This window comes from Salmo salar, chromosome ssa18 (genome assembly GCF_905237065.1).
Source record: "Salmo salar chromosome ssa18, Ssal_v3.1, whole genome shotgun sequence".
Lineage (NCBI taxonomy): Eukaryota > Metazoa > Chordata > Actinopteri > Salmoniformes > Salmonidae > Salmo > Salmo salar.
In genome coordinates, this window is record NC_059459.1 from 50,093,029 (window position 1) to 50,116,481 (window position 23,453).

General features: G+C 42.5%; 1 protein-coding gene across 1 annotated transcript in view; it reads right to left on the reverse strand.

Moving 5' to 3' along the window:
* Window positions 1–2,357: 2,357 nt before the first annotated feature.
* LOC106577458 (oligosaccharyltransferase complex subunit ostc) overlaps window positions 2,358–23,453 on the reverse strand; it is a 43,913-nt gene continuing 22,817 nt past the window's right edge. Inside the window, exon 4 of the mRNA XM_014155454.2 lies at window positions 2,358–3,795. Coding sequence (XP_014010929.1) covers window positions 3,777–3,795 — 19 coding nt within the window. The 3' untranslated portion in view covers window positions 2,358–3,776. The remainder of the gene's footprint in view (window positions 3,796–23,453) is intronic.

Below are 23,453 nucleotides of genomic sequence, written 5' to 3' on the forward strand. Positions count from 1 at the left end.
AACTTTTGACTGGTACTGTATGATTATAATCTCTGAACAGAAAGATGCTGATACACTTTCGATATTTTCTTGTAGCTTTAATGTTTTCCACTGTGAATTTTATTCGTACTACAACAAATACCACTTACAGATATGAGTGATATGATTTGCTGCTGAAAATTAAGACTACCTTTAGTGAATGTAGGTTTTTCCCCATACATCCTTAGGTCAGAGATTTCTGTATGAGTATATATAAACTCAGCAAAAAAATCCTCTCACTGTCAACTGCATTTATTTTAAGCAAACTTAACATGTGTAAATATTTGTACGAACATAACAAGATTCAACAACTGAGACATAAACTGAACAAGTTCCACAGATATGTGACTAACAGAAATGGAATAATGTGTCCCTGAAGAAAGGGGGGGGGGTAAATAGTTTGCCAATGAACATCTGAATGATTCAGAGGACAACTGGGTGAAAGTGTTGTGGTCAGATGAGACCAAAATGGAGCTCTTTGGCATCAACTCAACTCGCCGTGTTTGGAGGAGGAGGAATGCTGCCTATGACCCCAAGAACACCATCTCCACCGTCAAACATGGAGGTGGAAACATTATGCTTTGGGGGTGTTTTTCTGCTAAGGGGACAGGACAACTTCACCGCATCATTTGACGGGGCCATGTATTGTCAAATCTTGGGTGAGAACCTCCTTCCCTCAGCCAGGGCATTGAAAATGGGTCGTGGATGGGTATTCCAGCATGACAATGACCCAAAACACACGGCCAAGGCAACAAAGGAGTGGCTCAAGAAGAAACACATTAAGGTCCTGGAGTGGCCTAGCCAGTCTCCAGACCTTAATCCCATAGAAAATCTGTTGAGGGAGCTCAAGGTTTGAGTTGCTAAACATCAGCCTTGAAACCTTAATGACTTGGAGAAGATCTGCAAAGAGGAGTGGGACAAAATCCCTCCTGAGATGTGTGCAAACCTGGTGGCCAACTACAAGAAACGGCTGACCTCTGTGATTGCCAACAAGGGTTTTGCCATCAAGTACTAAGTCATGTTTTGCAGAGGGGTCAAATACTTATTTCCCTTATCTAAAGGCAAATCATTTTATACAATTTTTGACATGCGTTTTTCTGGATTTTTTTGTTGTTATTCTGTCTCTCACTGTTCAAATAAACCTACCATTAAAATTATAGACTGATCATTTCTTTGTAAGTGGCCAAACGTATGTCACATCCTGACCAGCAGAGGGAGTAATTGTATTAGTTTTGGTCAGGACGTGGCAGAGGGTTTGTGTTTTGTATGTATTTCTACGTTCTGTCTAGGTTAGTTTTTCTATGATTAGGTTTGGGTGCTGGACTCTCAATTGGAGGCAGGTGTTTTTAATTGCCTCTGATTGGGAGTCCTATAAGTAGGTGTGTGTTTGGTTTGTCATTTGTGGGTAGTTGCATTTTGCACTGCTGTTGTAAGTATAGCCTGTGAAACTGGCGTTCTTTGTTTTCCTCATGTTCACATTTATTTAATAAATATATATGTTGAACATGCAACCCGCTGCGCCTTGGTCCTCGCTACATAACGACAGCCGTTACAACGTACAAAATCAGCAGGGGATCAAATACTTTAATACAACAGGGGATCAAATACTGTATTCCCCAGGTCGTTGCTGTGAATGAGAATGTGTTCTCAGTCAACTTCTGTTAAAATAATGGATAAAAAAAATATAAATCAGGGGGAACCTAAATTATTTTCCAATCATTTCGTTCTGAACAGAGCCATTTGTTTTTTAGTTTCGTTCCACTGTTCCGACCAACAAGATAAAGTTCTGAACCGGTTCGAACCCAAAATATGTACCAGTTTATATCGTTCCTTTCAGTTCATTTTAAACCTCTTAAAATTTGTTTAAACATTTAGATCAACATTAAAATTACTATAGTGAGGATAGAACAGCTTGTGGGTAACCATTTAATCTTCATAGGAAAGTTGTTAAGAGGAAATGGTATTTTGCCATGACAGCATGGTTTAATCATAATGAAAGACAAACACACTGTGCTGCCAGTCACTATGGAGAGAAGTGTGGGGCGTGAGATGCGACTGAAATTTTGCGGGTGGGGAGAGATCTAGAGGTTGGAGGCTTGGCTTGAAGAGGAGGCTTGACTTGCATTATCGGAGTTATGCCCACATAATTATACCTATGGAGGAGCGGCTTCGATGGAGGAACTTTGAACCTCTGAGAATAGCCTTAACTAGCTGGAATTAAAAACACCTCTTACCTTTTTAGTAACTCCAATGTGAAACCTAACTATAGTCTCTAACTAGCATTGAAAAAGTGAATCCATTCTTCTCTAATTAAAAATCTCTAATGGAGATGCAGGGAGTCAGGCAGCAGATGGTGAGTTTAATAGTAACAAACATGAAGAGATACAAAAAAAGAGAAGTGTCTGGACAAGAAAACAGAACCAATACTGCCTGATGAGTGAGGCTACAGAGTACTAGATAAAGGGGAAGTAATCAGGGGAGTGTCTAGGTGTGCATAATGATGGGGTGCCAAGACTGATGTTAGTAAACCAGCGATGTCAAGTGCTGGAGTGGGAGAAGGCGTGACACTCCCTAATTTCTGAATCACACATGAAATGTTGTCAGTAGGCTACAGTAACCTATACTTTGGAGGGGGAGGGGCTCCAGGTCACAGCCAGCCTGGGATCTGTGCCTTAGACCACTGTGCCACTCAGGAGGCCTCGAATGACCGATTTTTTGATGACCAATTTGTCTGTCATGATCAATTTGCGGGCCATTAAAATGGGCAGTAATTTGAAAATGTATAGCTCCATTATCATTTTTAAATATTTTGTCTGGCTTTAGACATGCAAGTGTAACCTGGAGTGAAATGAGTCATCCATATGATGGAAATCTGTCACAGTGACAGAACTTTAACCCCTGAGAATTATGATCTTCTCAATTAGCCACAGAATTCCTAGTTTAAACGTTTTTCTGGAAGCTGTGCTGCGCCATTTCCCCTGCATTTTCCCCTACGTGGGCCAGCCCAATAGAAATTTGAGTTCACCAAGTAGCTTCAGCCGCTCGCCATATGACTGACAGCTAGCAAGATTTGCACACAGCAGAGCAATGACGTAGTGCACAATTTTTGGGGTCCACTTTTGGCTTGTGAGCACAACTTTCAGAACTACTGGTTAAAAAGATTACAAAAGTACCGAAGAATCCATTTAAGTAAGAAGGATATTACTAGTATATTATAAAAAATGTGATTAGAGAATGAGAAGCTTTCAGGAAATAACATCTAAGTTCCTAATAGACACACAACAGTGACATGTTGGAAGGCATTTAGGAAGATGTAATGTTTTGTAGACCATTCTTTATCAATAACCCCAACAACCCACAAATTTACTGCTCATTCAGATTTATAATAGGGAAAGTGTCCCTCCTTCCAATGGGTGCATCTCAATGGTCTATAGTGGCTTTGTCTCCACATATTCTCGCCATCTGCATTACTGAACTGAAGACAGGTTAGCAATATGAGAATTCCATCACACCATTTAGTGGAAGGAAAGGAGATGAGGATAGGAAGCCTCTTGACTATTGAGATGCACCTTGTGACATTTAATACATCACTCAAACATGGTCAAAGGCTTATTGCCAGGGACAGATGTTACTGTCAATTCTTTATTTGCAATTTAAATCTGTATTATCATAACGTTTTAGGCCAGCTTAAATCAATTGAAGCGTAAATCTTTGGCAGTCCTTCACCATTCTGTCTTCGTAATGTGTTGTGTCCATCTTCAACCCATGAGGTACCCACTGAGGAGAAATATAAAGGAAAGGTAGAGACATTAGAGTAGGCTTCCAACATAGGTACAGTGAAAATAGAAAGGTAGATCCCTCTACACAACACCTGACTGATATCATAGACCTTAAATATGAGCATCACATTCTGCTAATGCAACTCACAACATGTAAATGACAGCTCTAATTTTGATGACAACACCACTGAGTGCCTTGACGGGGAATGTTTCACTCAAAATGCAACCTAATCGACAAGTTTTTATGATATAGGCCTATATTCTGCATACTTATGTATTTGATAGTTTTAGTTTTCAGCCCAAACTATATTACAATGGTATCCTTTTAGTGCAATGACTGGACGTCTTTGGGATCAATTAGCATGCTAGCTGATCCTGAACACTTCCAATCATTGCGCTAAACACTAGTTCAAGCAGCACGCAGAGACATAGAAATGGTATCCATGAGTTTCTTTAAGTAGAAAATGTGCTTTAAAAAATCGTGCACTATCCCTTTAAAGCTGAGATCCGCATTAGGGGAAACGGCACTACTGGCTGCACCCAGGAGCATTTGCTGTCTTTGTTTTGTTTAAGACAGTGGAGAGAAGCATCACGGTACAAAAAAAATCGTAGTACATCCTCTGCCGCTCTATCACACGTGCATTGATGTCCAATGAAAAATAAACAGTGTTTGTTTGAATTAACGTATGTGTTGTTCGCAACCGGACGTGGAAGTTTCACCACTATGGATTCAGCAGAGGGAGCACATCTACAGGGCCGCAGTGGAGAAGGTGAAAAGCTTTAAGTTCCTCGGCGTACACATTACTGACAATCTGAAATGGTCCAGCCACACAGACAAAGTGGTGAAGGCGGTGCAACAGCGTGTCTTCAACCTCAAGAGGCTGAATACATTTGGCTTGGCCCCGAAGACGCACAAACTTTTACAGATGCACCATTGAGAGCATCCTGTCGGGCTGTATCACCGCCTGGTACAGGAACTGCACCGCTAGCAACCGCAGGGCTCTACAGAGGGTGGTGCAATCTGCCCAACGCATCACCGGGGGCACACTGCATGCCCTCCAGGACACCTACAGCACCAGCTGTCACAGGAAGACCAAAAGGATCAAAAGACATCAACCACCCGAGCCACGGCCTGTTCACCCCGCTATCATCCAGAAGGCAAGGTCAGTACAGGTGCATCAAAGCTGGGATCGAGAGACTGAAAAACAACTTCTATCTCAAGGCTATCAGACTGTTAAATAGCCATCACTAGCCAGCCTCCACCCAGTACCCTGCCCTGAACTTAGTCACTGTCACTAGCAGGCTACCACCCGGCTACTCAACCCTGCACCTTAGAGGCTGCTGCCCTATGTACATAGAATCAGTGGCCACTTTAATAATGGAACACTGGTCATTTTTAATATTGTTTACATGTTTTTTCTCATTTCATATGTAAATTCTGTATTCTAGTCAATGCCATCCTATGCAACTGTTATATATATTTACACTATTCTATCCTACAGATATTCTATCCATACATCCCATCACACATATTTATATACTGTATATTTTAATACTTTTTTATTTAACCTTTATTTAAACTAGGCAAGTCTTAAGAACAAATTCTTATTTACAATGACAGCCTACACCGGCCAAACCCGTACAACGCTGGGCCAATTGTGTGCCGCCCTATGGTACTCCCAATCATGGCCGGTTGTGATACAGCCTGGATTCGAACCAGGATGTCTGTAGTGACGCTTCAAGTACTGAGATGCAGTGCCCTAGACCGCTGCGCCACTCGGGAGTCCCGAGTGGGGACTATAATCCGGACTCCAACATATTTATATATATTTCTTAATTTCATTCTTTTACTTTTAGATGTGTGTATTGTTAGATATTACTGCACTGTTGGAGCTAAGAACACAAGCATTTCGCTATACCCGTAATAACATCTATGCGACCAAACATTTTTGATTACAACAAATTTCAAAAGAGGGTTGTCCTGCAAGACTTTACAAAACTTTCACAAAGACAGTACAACAGAACAGTGTTCAACATTTATTGAATGGAAACGGTTCTGTACTGAATGACCAGTTGAAGAACGATGCGATTATGGTGGCAATCTGCAGTTCGCCACCTATTCGGGTAAACAGCTTAGGGATGGGGTTGTAAAAATGTAACCACACTTCCATTCAGACAGAGCTATGGATGCAAGGACTAACCATCCATGATATCAACATGATAGTTTTAAACATGTTTTGAAGCTATACAGTGTTTAAAATTGAACAACAAACAATGGTGTAAAACAAGCTTATATTTGGGGTTTTGGTGGGGTTAAACCAGGGGTCGGCAACTGTTATGACTGGAAGAGTCATGTCAGTCGATAGGGGACCTAATATTCTACAAATACGTCATACAGCAATTCACTTCTACAAACGAGTTTACCACCGGGATTAAAAACGTAAATTTAATTTCAAGTGAAGACAAACAGCAGTTACCTAGCCATCTACAGCCATCTTCCACCTCTGAACCAATGCTCTAAAAAGATGCGCTGGATGCGCTCTAAAGCCGACCTAATTGTCACAACACAAACAACTCTTGATAGGATAGTTGAGATTGATGTTTGGGTTTGGACAAACAGCCTTCCCATCCGTATGGTCCTAAAGCCTGGCTAAAGTGCATAATTGTGCCTTTTGGAATGATTTTAGTAGCCTACAGTATTTAAAATAGTTGGGTATGAGCAAGGCTGCATTTTTGGGGGGGGGGTCTACTACTAGTGGTGTAAAGTACTTCAGTAAAAATACTTTAAAATACTTTTTGACTACATTCCTAAAGGAAATAATGTACTTTTTATTTTTACGCCATACATTTTCCCTGACAGCGAAGAGTTCTCATTACATTTTGAATGCTTAGCAGGACAGGAAAAGGGTCCAATTTACACACTTATCAAGAGAACATCCCTGGTCATCCCTACTGTCTCTGATCTGACGACCTCACTAAACAAAAATGCTTCGTTTGTAAATGATGCGAGTGTTCGAGTGTGCCCCTGGCAAGCCGCAAATAAAAAAATAAAATTGTGCCATCTGGTTTGCTTAATAAGGAATTAGCAATGATTTACACTTTTACTTTTTGATACATAAGAATATTTGATCAATTACATTCACTTTTGATATTTAAGTATATTTAAAACCAAATACGTTTAGACTTGTACTCAAATAGTATTTTACTGGGTGACTCACTTTTACTTATGTAATTTTCTATTAAGTCATCTTTACTTTTACTCAAGTATGACAATTGGGTACTTTTTCCACCGTCTACTACCATTTCTGATTTAAAGATGTAAAAAATGGTATACATTGTATTTACCTTTATTCAAAACAGGGAAGTCATTTAAAAAATTTGCCCTGCAAAATTCAAAAAGTATAAATAAATAAAATAAACAAACAGACTAGGGCTGTCCCCGACAAAAAAAAAAAATGGGTCAACCGAAAGTGTTCTCGACCAATGACCAATTGATTGGTTGAAATGTTTAAACATGTATTTTTCCATGTACAGTGCATTCGGAAAGTATTCAGACCCCTTCCCTTTTTCTAAATTTTATTACGTTACAGCCTTATTCTAAAATGGATTAAATAAATGTTTTTACACAATCTACACACAATACCGCATAATGACAAAGCGAACAGATTTAGCCATTTTTAGAAATGTATTAAAAAGAAAAAAAAATTTGCTATGAGATTAGACATTTTGTTCAGGTGCATCCTGTTTCAATTGATCATCCTTGATGTTTCTACAACTTGATTTGAGTCCACCTGTGGTAAATTCAATTGATTGGACATGATTTGGAACGGCACACGTCTATATAAAGTCCCACAGTTGACAGTGCACATCAGAGCAAAAACCAAGCCATGAGGTCGAAGGAATTGTCCGTAGAGCTCCGAGACAGGATTATGTCGAGACACAGATCTGGGGAAGGGTACCAGAAAATGTCTGCAGCATTGAAGGTCCCCAAGAACACAATGGCCTCCATCATCCTTAAAATGGAAGTTCGGAACCACCAAGAATCTTCCTAGAGTTGGCTGCCTGGCCTAAAGGACTCTCAGACCATGAGAAACAAGATTCTCTGATCTGATGAAACCAAGAATGAACTCTTTGGCCTGAATGCCAAGTGCCACATCTGGAGGAAACCTGGCACCATCCCTACGGTGATGCATGTTGGTGGCAGCATCATGCTGTGGGGATGTTTTTCAGTGGCAGGGACTAGGAGACTAGTCAGGATCGAGGGAAAGATGAACGGAGCAAAGTACAGAGAGATCCTCTGGACCTCAGACTTGGGTGAAGGTTAACCTTCCAACAGGACAACAACCCTAAGGACACAGCCAAGACAACACAGGAGTGACTCCAGGACAAGTCTCCGGACTTGAACCCGTTCGAACATCTCTGGAGAGACCTGAAAATAGCCGTGCAGCAACGCTCCCCATCCAAACAGAGCTTGAGAGGGTCTGCAGAGAAATGGGAGAAACTCCCCAACTACAGGTGAGCCAAGCTTGTAGCGTCATACCCTAGAAGACCCGAGGCTGTAAAACGCTGCCAATGGTGCTTGAACGAAGTACTTAGTAAAGGGTCTGAATTTTTTACATTTTATTTATTTCACCAGGTAGGCTAGTTGAGAACAAGTTCTCATTTACAACTGTGACCTGGCCAAGACAAAGCAAAGCTGTGCGACACAAACAACAGAGTTACACATGGAATAAACAAACATACAGTCAATAATACAAAATAAAAAAGTCTATATACAGTGTGTGCAAATGAGGTAGGATAAGGGAGGTAAAGGCAGAGTTGTATGGCCATAGTGGCGAAATAATTACAATATAGCAATTAAACACTGGAGTGATAGATGTGCAGAAGATGAGTGTGCAAGTAAAGATACTGGGGTGCAAAGGAGCAAAATAAGTTAAATAACAGTATGAGGATGAGGTAGTTGGATGGGCAAATTTACAGATGGTCTATGTACAGGCGCAGTGATCTGTGAGCTGCTCTGACAGCTGGTGCTTAAAGCTAGTGAGGAAGATTAAGAGTCTCCAGCTTCAGTGATTTTTGCAGTTCGTTCCAGTCATTGGCAGCAGAGAACTGGAAGGAAAGGCGACGAAAGGAGGAATTGGCTTTTGGGGTGACCAGTGAGCTGAGAAGGCGGGGCTTTCCCTAGCAAAGACTTATAGATGACCTGGAGCCAGTGGGTTTGGCGACGAATATGAAGCGAGGGTCAGCCAACTAGAGCATACAGGTCGCAGTGGTGGGCAGTATATGGGGCTTTGGTGACAAAACGGATGGCACTGTGATAGACTGCATCCAATTTGTTGAGTAGAGTGTTGGAGGTTACTTTGTAAATGACATCGCCGAAGTCGAGGATCAGTAGGATAGTCAGTTTTACGAGGGTATATTTGGCAGCATGAGTGAAGGATGCTTTTTTTGCGAAATAGGAAGCCAATCCTAGATTTAATTTTGGAAATGCTTAATGTGAGTCGAAGGAGAGTTTACAGTCTAACCAGACACCTAGGTATTTGTAGTTGTCCACATATTCTAAGTCAGAACCGTCCAGAGCAGTGATGCTGGACAGGCGGGCAGCGATCGGTTGAAGAACATGCATTTAGTTTTACTTGCATTTAAGAGCAGTTGGAGGCCACGGAAGGAGAGTTGTATGGCATTGAAGCTCGCCTGGAGGTTAGTTAACCTGTTAGGGCTAGGGGGCAGTATTGACACGGCTGGATAAAAAACATACCCGATTTAATCTGGTTACCACTCCTACCCAGTAACTAGAATATGCATATACTTATTACATATGGATAGAAAACACCCTAAATTTTCTAAAACTGTTTGAATGGTGTCTGTGAGTATAACAGAACTCAAATGGCAGGTCAAAACCTGAGAGATTCCTTTACAGGAAGTGGCCTGTCTGACCATTTCTTGAACTTCTTTTCCATCTCTATCATTTACTAAGGATCTCTGCTCTAACGTGACACTTCCCACGTCGTCCATAGGCGCTCAGAGCCCGGGAAAAAACAGAATGTCGTCATTCCAGCCCCAGGCTGAAACACATTATCGCCTTTCTCAAGTGGCCGATCAAGGGACACTGGGCTTATGCGCGTGACCCCGACCGCCCCCGCCTTTGGGATTTTTTCCTCTGTTTGCCGAAAAGGAGATTCCCTGTCGGAATATTATCGCTTTTCTACGAGAAAAATGTCGTAAAAATTGATTTTAAACAGCGGTTGATATGCTTCGAAGTACGGTAATGGAATGTTTAGAATTTTATTGTCACGAATTGCGCCATGCGCGTGACACTTCTTTACTATTTCGGATAGTGTCTGGAACGCACGATATAATAGTAAATATGATTATGGTGAGTGCTAAACTTGCCGGGTGTCTAAATAGCGAGCCCGTGATGCCTGGGCTATGTACTTAGAATATTGCAAAATGTGCTTTCACCAAAAAGCTATTTTAAAATCGGACATATCGAGTGCATAGAGGAGGTCTGTATCTATAATTCTTAAAATAATTGTTATGCTTTTTGTGAACATTTATCGTGAGTAATTTAGTAAAATGTTAGCGAATTCCCCGGAAGTTTGCGGGGGGTATGCTAGTTCTGAACGTCACATGCTAATGTAAAAAGCTGGTTTTTGATATAAATATGAACTTGATTGAACAAAACATGCATGTATTGTATAACATAATGTCCTAGGGTTGTCATCTGATGAAGATCATCAAAGGTGAGTGCTGCATTTAGCTGTCTTCTGGGTTTTGGTGACATATGCTGGCTTGAAAAATGGGTGTCTGATTATTTCTGGCTTGGTACTCTGCTGACAAAATCTAATGTTTTGCTTTCGTTGTAAAGCCTTTTTGAAATCGGACAGTGTGGTTAGATAAAGGAGAGTCTTGTCTTTAAAATGGTGTAAAATAGTCATATGTTTGAAAAATTGAAGTTTTTGTATTTTTGAGGAATTTGTAATTCGCGCCACACCCATCATTGGCAAGCGTCCCACCTAGCCCATAGAGGTTAACAGTGTCCAAAGAAGCGCCAGAAGTATACTGAATGACGTCTGCGTCGAGGTGGATCAGAGAATCACCAGCAGAAAGAGCGACATCATTGATGTATACAGAGAAAAAGAGTCGGCCCGAGAATTGAACCCTGTGGCACCCCCATAGAGAGTGCCAGAGGTCCGGACAACAGGCCCTCCGATTTGACACACTGAACTCTGTCGGAGAAGTAGTTGGCGAGGCAGTCATTTGAGAAACCAAGGCTGTTGAGTCTGCAGATAAGAATATGGTGATTGACAGAGTCGAAAGCCTTGGCCAGGTCGATGAATACAGCTGCACAGCACTGTCTTTTATCGATGGCGGTTATGATATCGTTTAGGACCTTGAGCGTGGCTGAGGTGCACCCATGACCAGCTCGGAAAGCAGATTGCATAGCGGAGAAGGTACGGTGGGATTCGAAATGGTTGGTGATCTGTTTGTTAACTTGGCTTTCGAAGACCTTAGACCTATATCTATCCTACCCTGCCTTTCTGTAGCAGTTTGGGCCTCGAGTGTCTCCCCCTTTGAAGAGGGGGATGACCGCGGCAGCTTGCTAGTCTTTGGGGATCTCAGACGATAGGAAAGAGGTTGAACAGGCTAGTAATAGGGGTTGCAACAATTTCAGCAGATCATTTTAGAAAGAGAGGGTCCAGATTGTCTAGCCCGGCTGATTTGTAGGGGTCCAGATTTTGCAACTCTTTCAGATCAGCAGCTATCTGGATTTGGGTGAAGGAAAAATGGGGGAGGCTTGGGAAATATGCTGTGTGTGGTGGGTGCAGGGCTGTGGACCGGGGTAGAAAGCATTGCCAGCCGTAGAAAAATGCTTATTGAAATTCTCAATTATCGTGGATTTATCGGTGGTGACAGTGTTTCCTAGCCTCAGTGCAGTGGGCAGCTGGGAGGAGGTACTCTTGTTCTCCATGGACTTTACAGTGTCCCAGAACTTTTTGGAGTTTGTGCTACAGGATGCAAATTTCTGTTTGAAAAAGCTAGCCTTTGCTTTCCTAACTGCCTGTGTGTATTGGTTCCTAACTTCCCTGAAAAGTTGCATATCGTGGGGGCTACTCGATGCTAACGCAGTACGCCACAGGATGTTTGTGCTGGTCAAGGGCAGTCAGGTCTGGAGTGAACCAAGGGCTATATCTGTTCCTGGTTCTACATTTTTTGAATGGGGCATGCTTATTTAACATGGTGAGGAAAGCACTTAAAGAATAACCAGGGATCCTCTACTGACGGAATGAGGTCAATATCCTTCCAGGATACCCGGGCCAGGTCGATTAGAAAGGCCTGCTTGCTGAAGTGTTTTAGGGAGCGTTTCACAGTGATGGGGGAAAAAACTATTTAAAATCAATTTTAGAAGAAGGCTGTAATGTAACAAAATATGGAAAAAGTCAAGGGGTCTGAATACTTTGAAGGCACTGTATAGCCCTATGTGTTTTAATAAAATCAACTATATGCATTGAGCTTGTCTGATGCTTTAAGCTTACGGTTTGATGAAATAACAGGGCGCCAGATATCTAGATAACCAGAAGAAAAAAACCTTAACCTGATCAAACGATTCTCCTCCCACTACTGCTGGCTTTCATGTCAATGCCGAGCTATTCAGAGCCCTCCGCATTGTAAAAATATTTGGGAGGCGCATGGCGATGCGGTACGGAGCTCGAGTTGGCCTCTGGAGGCTCCGCAATTGCATCACACCCTCCATATGGAGCCTCCTATCACATTTTCCGCCAAAGCATAAATTGGCTGTTAATCTAGGCCTTCGCAATGGTTCAGTTCACTGAAATGGGAGCAAATATATATACAGTACCAGTCAAAAGTTTGGACACCTACTCAAACCAGGGTTTTTCTTAATTTCTTACTATTTTCTACATTGTAGAATAATAGTGAAGAAAACAAAACTATGAAATAACATGGAAAACATGTAGTAACAAAAAGTGTTAAATCTAAATATATGTTTCAGATTCTTCAAAGTAGCCAACCTTCGCCTTGATGACAGCTTTGCACACGCTTGGTATGCTCTCAACCAGCTTCATGAGGTAGTCACCTGGAATGCATTTCAATGAACAGGTGTGCCTTGTTGAAAGTTAAGAATCAAAGAAATTTCACAAATTAATACATTTGAGCCAATCAGTTGTGTTGTGACAAGGTAGGAGTGGTATACCAAATAGGGCTAAGTCCATAATATGGCAAAAACAGCTCAAATAAGCAAAGAGAAACAACAGTCCATCATTACTTTAAGGACATGAAGATCAGTCAATCCAGAAAGAACTTTGAAAGTTTCAAGTGCAGTCGCAAAAACCAAGCACTATGATGAAACTGGCTCTCATGAGGACCGCCACAGGGAAGGAAGCCCCAGAGTTACCTCTGCTGCAGAGGATAAATTCATTATAGTTAACAGCCTCAGAAATGGGCAATTAGAATGCAGCCCAAATAAATGCTTCAGAGTTCAAGTATCAGACATCTCAACATCAACGGTTCAGAGGAGACTGCGTGAATCAGGCCTTCATGGTCGAATTACTGCAAAGAAACCACTTCTAAAGGACACCAATAAGAAGAAGAGACTTGCTTGTGCCAAGAAACATGAGCAATGGACATTAGACAGGTGGAAATCTGTCCTTTGGTCTGATGAGTACAAATGAGATTTTTAATTCCAACCGCCGTGTCTTTGTGAGACGCAGAGTAGGTGAACAGATGATCTCTGAATGTGTGGTTCTCACTGTGAAGCATGGAGGTGTGATGGTGCTTTGCTGGTGACACGGTCAGTGATTTATTTAGAATTCCAAGGCACACTTCGCACAGCACACAGCATTTTGCAGCGATACACCATCCCATCTGGTTTGCGCTTACTGGGACTATCATTTGTTTTTCAACAGGACAATGACCCAAAACACACCTCCAGGCTGTACATGGGCTATTTGACAAAAAAAAAAAGTGATGGAATGCTACATCAGATGACCTGGCCTCCACAATCACCTGACCTCAACCAATTGAGATGGTTTGGGATGAGTTGGACCGCAGAGTGATGTAAAAGCAGCCAAAAAGTTCAGCATATGTGGGAACTCCTTCAAGACTGTTAGAAAAGCATTGCAGGTGACTACCTCATGAAGCTGGTTAAGAGAATGTCAAGTGTGCATAGTTGTCAAGGCAAAGGGTGGCAAAATTATATTTTGATTTGTTTAACACCTTTTTGGATACTACATGATTCCATGTGTGTTACTTCATAGTGTTGATGTCTTCACTATTATTCTTCAAACCCTTGATTGAGTAGGTGTCCAAACTTTTGACTGGTACCGTGTGTGTGTACAGTTGAAGTCGGAAGTTCACATACACCTTAGCCAAATATATTTAAACTCAGTTTCACAACTCCTGACATTTAATCCTAGTACAAATTCCCTGTCTTAGGTCAGTTAGGATCACCACTTTATTTTAAGAATGTGAAATGTCAGAATCACAGTTGAGAGAAGGATGCATTTGTATGCATGTATCACATTCCCAGTGGGTCAGAAGTTTACATACACTCGATTAGTATTTGGTAGCATTGCCTTTAACTTGGGTCAAACGTTATGGGTAGCCTTCCACAATAAGTTGGGCGAATTTTGGTCCATTCCTCCTGACAGAGCTGGTGTAACTGAGTCAGGTTTGTAGGCCTCCTTGCTCGCACACGCTTTTTCAGTTCTGCCCACACATTTTCTATGGGATTGAGGTCAGGGCTATCTGATGGCCACTCCAATACCTTGACTTTGTTGTCCTTAAGCCATTTTGCCACAACTTTGGAATTATGCTTGGGGTCATTGTCCATTTGGAAGACCCATTTGCAACCAAGCTTTAACTTCCTGACTGATGCCTTGAGATGTTGCTTCAATATATCCACATAATTATCCTGCCTCAAGATGCCATCGAATTTGTGAAGTGCACCAGTCCCTCCTGCAGCAAAGCACCCCCACAACATTCTGCCACCCCCGTGCTTCACGCTTGGGATGGTGTCCTTTGGCTTGCAAGCCTCCCCCTTTTTTTCTCCAAACATAAATGGTCATTATGGCCAAACAGTTCTATTTTTGTTTCATCAGACCAGAGGACATTTCTCCAAAAAGTACGATCTTTGTCCCCATGTGCAGTCGCAAACCGTAGTCTGGCTTTTTTATGGCGGTTTTGGAGGAGTGGCTTCTTCCTTGCTGAGCGGCCTTTCAGGATATGTCGATATAAGACTCGTTTTACTGTGGATATAGATACTTTTGTACCGGTTTCCTCCAGCATCTTCACAAGGTCCTTTGCTGTTGTTCTGGGATTGATTTGCAATTCTCGCACCAAAGTACGTTAATCTCTAGGAGTCAGAACCCGTCTCTTTCCTGAGCGGTATGACGGCTGCGTGGTCCCCTGGTGTTTATACTTGCCAACTATTGTTTGTACAGATGAACGTGGTATTTTCAGGCGTTTGTAAATTGCTCCTAAGGATGAGCCAGACTTGTGGAGGTCTACAATTATTTTTCTGAGGTCTTTGCTGATTTCTTTTGATTTTCCCATGATGTCAAGCAAAGAGGCACTGAGTTTGAAGGTAGGCCTTGAAATACATCCACAGGTACACCTGAAATGATGTCAATTAGCCTATCAGAAGCTTCATTTTCTGGAATGTTCCAAGCTGTTAAAAGGCACTGTCAACTTAGTGCATGTAAACGTCTGACGCACTAGAATTGTGATAGTGATTTATAAGTGAAATAATCTGTCTAAACAATTGTTGGAAAAATTACTTGTGTCATGCACAAAGTAGATGTCCTAACCGACTTGCCAAAACTATAGTTTGTTAACAAGAACTTTGTGGAGTGGTTGAGTTAAAGACTCCCAGAAATGTTCCATACGCAGAAAAGGCAGGACTGAATTGCCATTTTTGCCATCGATGTGATGTTTGGCAGAGCCTAATCAGTCACTTCTGTAGATGCCTGGCTGAGTGGCAGTGTGGGTGGAATGAACGAGTTCACCTGGCAACCACAGCGAGGAAATAGAAATGTGTATGTAAACTTCCGACTTCAAGTGTATGCATGCATGCATGCATGCATGCATGCATGCATGCATGTATGTATACCCTGCTCAAAAAAATAAACACACTTAAACACAATGTAACTCCAAGTCAATCACACTTCTGTGAAATCAAACTGTCCACTTAGGAAGCAACACTGATTGACAATACATTTCACATGCTGTTGTGCAAATGGAATAGACAACAGGTGGAAATTATAGGCAATTAGCAAGACACCGCCAATAAAGGAGTGGTTCTGCAGGTGGTGACCACAGACCACTTCTCAGTTCCTATGCTTCCTGGCTGATGTTTTGGTCACTTTTGAATGCTGGCGGTGCTTTCACTCTAGTGGTAGCATGAGACGGAGTCTACAACCCACACAAGTGGCTCAGGTAGTGCAGCTCATCCAGGATGGCACATCAATGCGAGCTGTGGCAAGAAGGTTTGCTGTGTCTGTCAGCGTAGTGTCCAGAGCATGGAGGCGCTACCAGGAGACAGGCCAGTACATGAGGAGACGTGGAGGAGGCCGTAGGAGGGCAACAACCCAGCAGCAGGACCGCTACCTCCGCCTTTGTGCAAGGAGGAGCAGGAGGAGCACTGCCAGAGCCCTGCAAAATGACCTCCAGCAAGCCACAAATGTGCATGCGTCTGCTCAAACGGTCAGAAAGACTCTATGGAGGGTGGTATGAGGGCCCGACGTCCACAGGTGGGGGTTGTGCTTACAGCCCAACACTGTGCAGGACGTTTGGCATTTGCCAGAGAACACCAAGATTGGAAAATTCGCCACTGGCGCCCTGTGCTCTTCACAGATGAAAGCAGGTTCACACTGAGCACATGTGACAGACGTGACAGAGTCTGGAGACGCCGTGGAGAACGTTCTGCTGCCTGCAACATCCTCCAGCATGACCGGTTTGGCGGTGGGTCAGTCATGGTGTGGGGTGGCATTTCTTTGGGGGGGGGGCGCACAGCCCTCCATGTAGCCTGACTGCCATTAGGTATCAAGATGAGATCCTCAGACCCCTTGTGAGACCATATGCTGGTGCGGTTGGCCCTGGGTTCCTCCTAACGCAAGACAATGCTAGACCTCATGTGGCTGGAGTGTGTCAGCAGTTCCTGCAAGAGGAAGGCATTGATGCTATGGACTGGCCCGCCCGTTCCCCAGACCTGAATCCAATTGAGCACATCTGGGACATCATGTCTCGCTCCATCCACCAACGCCACGTTGCACCGCAGACTGTCCAGGAGTTGGCGGATGCTTTCGTCCAGGTCTGGGAGGAGATCCCTCAGGAGACCATCCGCCACCTCATCAGGAGCATGCCCAGGCGTTGTAGGGAGGTCATACAGGCACGTGGATGCCACACACACACTACTGAGCCTCATTTTGACTTGTTTTAAGGACATTATATCAAAGTTGGATCAGCCTGTAGTATGGTTTTCCACTTTAATTTTGAGTGTGACTCCAAATCCAGGCCTCCATGGGTTGATAAATTAGATTTCAAATAATTATTTTTGTGTGATTTTGTTGTCAGCACATTCAACTATGTTAAGAAAAAAGTATTTAATAACATTATTTATTGCATTCAGATCTAGGATGTGTTATTTTAGTGTTCCCTTTATTTTTTTGAGCAGTACACACACACAGTGGGGGGAAATAGTATTTGATCCCCTGCAGATTTTGTATGTTTAATGGTAGGTTTATTTGAACAGAGAGAGACAGAATAACAACAACAAAAAATACAGAAAAGCGCATGTCAAAAATATAAAATGATTCGCATTTTAATGAGGGAAATAAGTATTTGAGCCCCTCTCAATCAGAAAGATCTGGCTCCCAGGTGTCTTTTATACAGGTAACGAGCTGAGATTAGGAGCACACTCTTAAAGGGAGTGCGCCTAACCGCAGCTTGTTAACTGTAAAAAAGACCTGTCCACAGAAGCAAGCAATCAGATTCCAAACTCTCCACCATGGCCAAGACCAAAGAGCTCTCCAAGGATGTCAAGGAAAGATTGTAGACCTACACAAGGCTGGAATGGGCTACAAGACCATCGCCAAGCAGCTTGGTGAGAAGGTGACAACATTTGGTGCGATTATTCGCAAATGGAAGAAACACAAAAGAACTATCAATATCCCTCGGCCTGAGGCTCCATGCAAGATCTCACCTCGTGGAGTTGCAATGATCATGAGAACGGTGAGGAATCAGCCCAGAACTACACGGGAGGATCTTGTCAATGATCTCAAGGCAGCTGGGACCATAGTCACCAAGAAAACAATTGGTAACACACTACGCCGTGAAGGACTGAAATCCTGCAGCGCCCGCAAGGTCCCCCTGCTCAAGAATACATATACATGCCCGTCTGAAGTTTGAATCATTCAGATGTTCATTGGCAGAGGACAACTGGGTGAAAGTGTTGTGGTCAGATGAGACCAAAATGGAGCTCTTTGGCATCAACTCAACTCGCCGTGTTTGGAGGAGGAGGAATGCTGCCTATGACCCCAAGAACACCATCTCCACCGTCAAACATGGAGGTGGAAACATGCTTTGGGGGTGTTTTTCTGTTAAGGGGACAGGACAACTTCACCGCATCAAAGGGACGATGGACGGGGCCATGTACCGTCAAATCTTGGGTGAGAACCTCCTTCCCTCAGCCAGGGCATTGAAAATGGGTCGTGGATGGGTATTCCAGCATGACAATGACCCAAAACACACAGCCAAGGCAACAAAGGAGTGGCTCAAGAAGAAGCACATTAAGGTCCTGGAGTGGCCTAGCCAGTCTCCAGACCTTAATCCCATAGAAAATCTGTGGAGCTGAAGGTTTGAGTTGCCAAACGTCAGCCTCGAAACCTTAATGACTTGGAGAAGATCTGCAAAGAGGAGTGGGACAAAACCCCTCCTGAGATGTGCAAACCTGGTGGCCAACTACAAGAAACGTCTGACTTCTGTGATTGCCAACAAGGGTTTTGCCACCAAGTACTAAGTCATGTTTTGCAGAGGGGTCAAATACTTATTTCCCTCATTAAAATGCAAATCAATTTATAACATTTTTGACATGCGTTTTTCTGGATATTTTTGTTGTTATTCTGGTCTCACTGTTCAAATAAATCTATCATTAAAATTATAGACTGATCATTTCTTTGTCAGTGGGCGAACGTACAAAATCAGCAGGGGATCAAATACTTTTCCCCCCCACTGTATGCATGCATGCATGTATGTATGTAAATAAAAACACACATACACACAGCAAAAAAAAGAAACATCTTTTCACTGTCAACAGCGTTTATTTTCAGCAAACTTGGCATGTGTAAATATCTGTATGAACATAAGATTCAACAGACAAACTGAACAAGTTCCACAGACATGTTATTAACAGAAATGGAATAATGTGTCCCTGAACAATGGGGGGGGGGGGGGGGGCGAAAATCAAAAGTAAGTCAGTTTCTGGTGTGGCCACCAGCTGCATTAAATACTGCAGTGTATCTCCTCCTCATGGAATGCACCAGATTTGCCAGTTCTTGCTGTGAGATGTTACCCCACTCTTCTACCAAGAGACCTGCAAGTTCCCAGACATTTCTGGGGGGGAACGGCCCTAGACCTCACCCTCAGATCCAACAGGTCCCAGACGTGCTCAATGGGATTGAGATCCAGGCTCTTCGCTGGCCATGGCAGAACCCTGACATTCCTGTCTTGCAGAAAATCACGCACAGAACAAGCAGTATGGCTGGTGGCATTGTCATGCTGGAGGGTCATGTCAGGATGAGCCTGCAGGAAGGGTACCACATGAGGGAGGAGGATGTCTTCCTTGTAACACACAGCATTGAGATTGCCTGCAATAACAACAAGGTCAGTCCGATGATGCTGTGACACACCGTCCCAGACCATGATGGACCCTCCTTTGGTGTCTACAGACTTGGGGTACAAGATTTTTATTTTTTTAGTTGTTTTCCCTTAAACCACTCGAGTGTTGCTTTAGCAGTATGCTTAGGGTCATTGTCCTGCTGGAAGGTGAACCTCCGTCCCAGTCTCAAATCTCTGGAAGAATGAAACAGGTTTCCCTCAAGAATGTTCTTGTATTTAGCACAATCCATCTTTCCTTCAATTCTGACCAGTTTCCCAGTCCCTGCTTCACTGTGGGCATGTAATTTTCGGGGTGATGAGAGGTGTTGGGTTTGCGGAAGACATAGCGTTTTCCATGATGGCCAAAAAAGCTCAATTTTAGTCTCATCTGACCAGTGTACCTTTTTCCATATGTTTGGGGAGTCTCCCACATTCTTTTTGGCGAACACCAAACGTGTTCGCTTATTGTTTACTTTAAGCGCAATGGCTTTTTTTCTGTCCACTCTTCCGTAAAGCCCAGTCCTGTGGAGTGTACGGCTTAAAGTGGTCCTATGGACAGACACTCCAATCTCCGCTGTAGAGCTTTGCAGCTCCTTCAGGGTTATCTTCGGTCTCTTTGTTGCCTCTCTGATTAATGCCCTCATTGCTTGGTTCTTGAGTTTTGGTGGGCGGCTCTCTTGGCAGGTTTGTTGTGATGCCATATCTTATGGTGCTCCGTGGGATGTTTAAAGTGTCTGATATTTTTTATAATCCTGATATGCACTTCTCCACAACTTTGTCCCTGACCTGTTTGGAGAGCTCCTTGGTCTTCATGGTGCTGCTTGCTTAGTGGTGTTGCAAACTTTGGGGCCTTTCAGAACACACACACACACACACACAGATCATGTGACATTTAGATTGCACACCAGTGGACTTTATTTAACTGATTATGTCACTTCTGAAGGTAATTGGTTACACCAGATTTTACTTAGGGGCTTCATAGCAAAGGGGGCGAATGCATTTGCACGCACCACTTTCCCGTTTTTTTTCATAGTTCGAAGTTATTTTTTTTACTTCACCAATTTGAACAATTTTGTGTATGCCCATTACATGAAATACAAATCAATTTAAATTAGAGGTTAGAGGTTAAATTAGGAGTCTCCAAAGTTATCCAACCCTGTGAACAGGTTTGAGAACTTGTCATTTTGAAATGTTAACTATCACTTAAGTCAGAAGCTTATGGAGCAGCACTGATGTAATGATGTGATCTACATGACATTAAAAAGAGGTCCAGCCAACCTTCTGGTAAAGAACGTAGTGATGAGTAGTAAAACTGTCTCCTGTAAAAAATGAAGGGCGCTATGATAAACGGCATCTAACACTCGAACCGCCATAGGCAAACAGCCGCTGACGTTTGATAAATACAACAAAAAAAAAATCTGTAAAAAATACATTTAAAAATAATCATGTCCTGCTCCTTCCACGACTTTTGCTACATTTATTTTCCTCTGCTCATTTGTCAGAATTTTTTTTATCATTAACATAAAAGTATTAGAGCCTTTAAACTTTTTTCTACACCTATTCCTAACTTAACCCGCCAAGACAATGTGCTGTAGGACGTTGGTACCCAGCCAGGCGCTAATGTGTTTCTCTTCTCACTGTATGGATGATAAATTGTGCACCTTACTTCACAATTTAATTTAAAATTAGGCCTAGCTGAATGAGGGTGAAGAGGTTGATTTGATTTAGAAAGACAATAGTGTAATGATGAGTTTGTGTTATGCCTATTTTTCAGCAGCAAATAATTTGACCACACATTTTGGGGGTTGATACCATTCTTTTACTTTGTAAAAATAAGCTATTATGGGACTGTTTTATTTACTATAACTGTATTACTAATCACATTTATTGTAAGGAAATTAAAACATGGTACATGTTGCAGTAGGCCTTCAGAATAATGCAAAACATATCATTGACTCTATTCAGTGAAGCAATGGATGAAATGGGCGATACTGCACCTCACTTCCCAATTGAATATCAAAATTAGGCCTAACTGGGTGAAGAGGTTGATTTAATTTATAAAGACAATAGTGTAATGAGTTTATGTTAAGCCCATTTATCAGTGTTAGCGCTCATTTTAATAATTTGACCGCGTGCCTTGCGGGTTGATACCATACTCTCACATTTTAAAATTTGTAAAAAGAAGCTGTTCCTGGACTGTTTTATTTACTATAACTGTTTTACTAATCAAATGTATTGTAAGGGAAACGAACACATGCCATAACCGCTCTGGCTACTAATTAAAAACGAGTAACAATCAAATTAAAAATGTTATTCTATCGTCAATGGATGATTGGGCGATAGAAACCAGATAGAAACTGATAAATGGTGTATGTGACTTAAATTAACTGAATGATGAGGGTGAAGAGGGTGATTTAATTTGATTGATCTGAATGATACGGGTGAAGATGATTGAATTTAGAACAATCGTGTACTGAAGAATTGTGTGGTCTAATTATTTTATTATGAAATGCTGGAAATTGTATATAATCTCCCCAGACACCGAGTACAATATTCACAATGGCAAGCCGAACCAAACGAAGGGACGCACTGACAGCATTGCAAATGCTGCAGAATTTAAATGAGTTGGAGTCGGATGGAGGATTGGATATTGTGCTTGAAATCAACATTGCTGATGAAGAGTCTTCATCTGATGTTTACGTCGAGCCTCAGCCTCCGATGCCTGAGCCTCGCCGCAAAAACAACAGAACAGAGCCAACAGACGGTGATCCCAACTGCCACGTGAGACAGGAGTCTGGGAGGGATGGCACGGTTTGGGTAGAAAAGAGACGAGAGCCCAACAGGAAGGCGGCCTTACCAGAATATTCACAAAGAGAGCAGGTCCTACACCTCACGCAAAGAGACAAATTGCCAGAGTACTCAGTTTTCTTTGTTTATGTGACATGCAGATGTTGCAGCACAGAGACTGTACTGTCACTCATATGCACAGAAAAGGAAACAAAAACGAGGGACGTCTATGAATGACCTGAATGCATTTATTGCACTCTTGTATGTCCACGTAGCATACGGCAGAAAGAGCATGGATGTGGACTCAGTCTGATAGGTATGGGGTGGACTTTTTCCAGAGACCATGCCACACAACCGCTTCAGAGAGATCATGCAACACCTGCGTTGATAACAAGGAGACGAGACCAATACGCGTGCAGACAGACAAGTTTGCCGCCGACTCAACAAACAAAGGGGGAGCTGCCCCTCTCTGTGCAAAACATACCAGCAGAGCTGTACTCCACATCAGTGAAGGAAAGTGGTAAAGCAACACTTATGGTGTACAGATGTAAAAAAAAAGAGTGTTTGCATCCTCAGCACCATGCATCCCACTGTTGCCATTGGCAGTGACCAGAAAAAGAAACTGGAGACAGACTACAATCGCACAAAGGTATACATCTCTGCTATATACATATATCCTTTCCATCTGTCAAACACCAAATATGATCTTATATGAGCTTTTATTATATTACATTATTATTATTAGCCTTTCTAGGGAGTTTTTCCTAGCCACCGTGCTTCTACACCTGCATTGTTGGGGGTTTTAGGCTGGGTTTCTGTACAGCACTGAGATATCAGCTGATGTAAGATGGGCTATATAAATACATTTGATTACTATTCAAACCTTTTCTATTTTATGTAATAGGTTGGTGTGGATACACTGGACCAGATGGCAAGACTGTACTCTGTAAAAGGAGGCACTCACCGCTGGCCTGT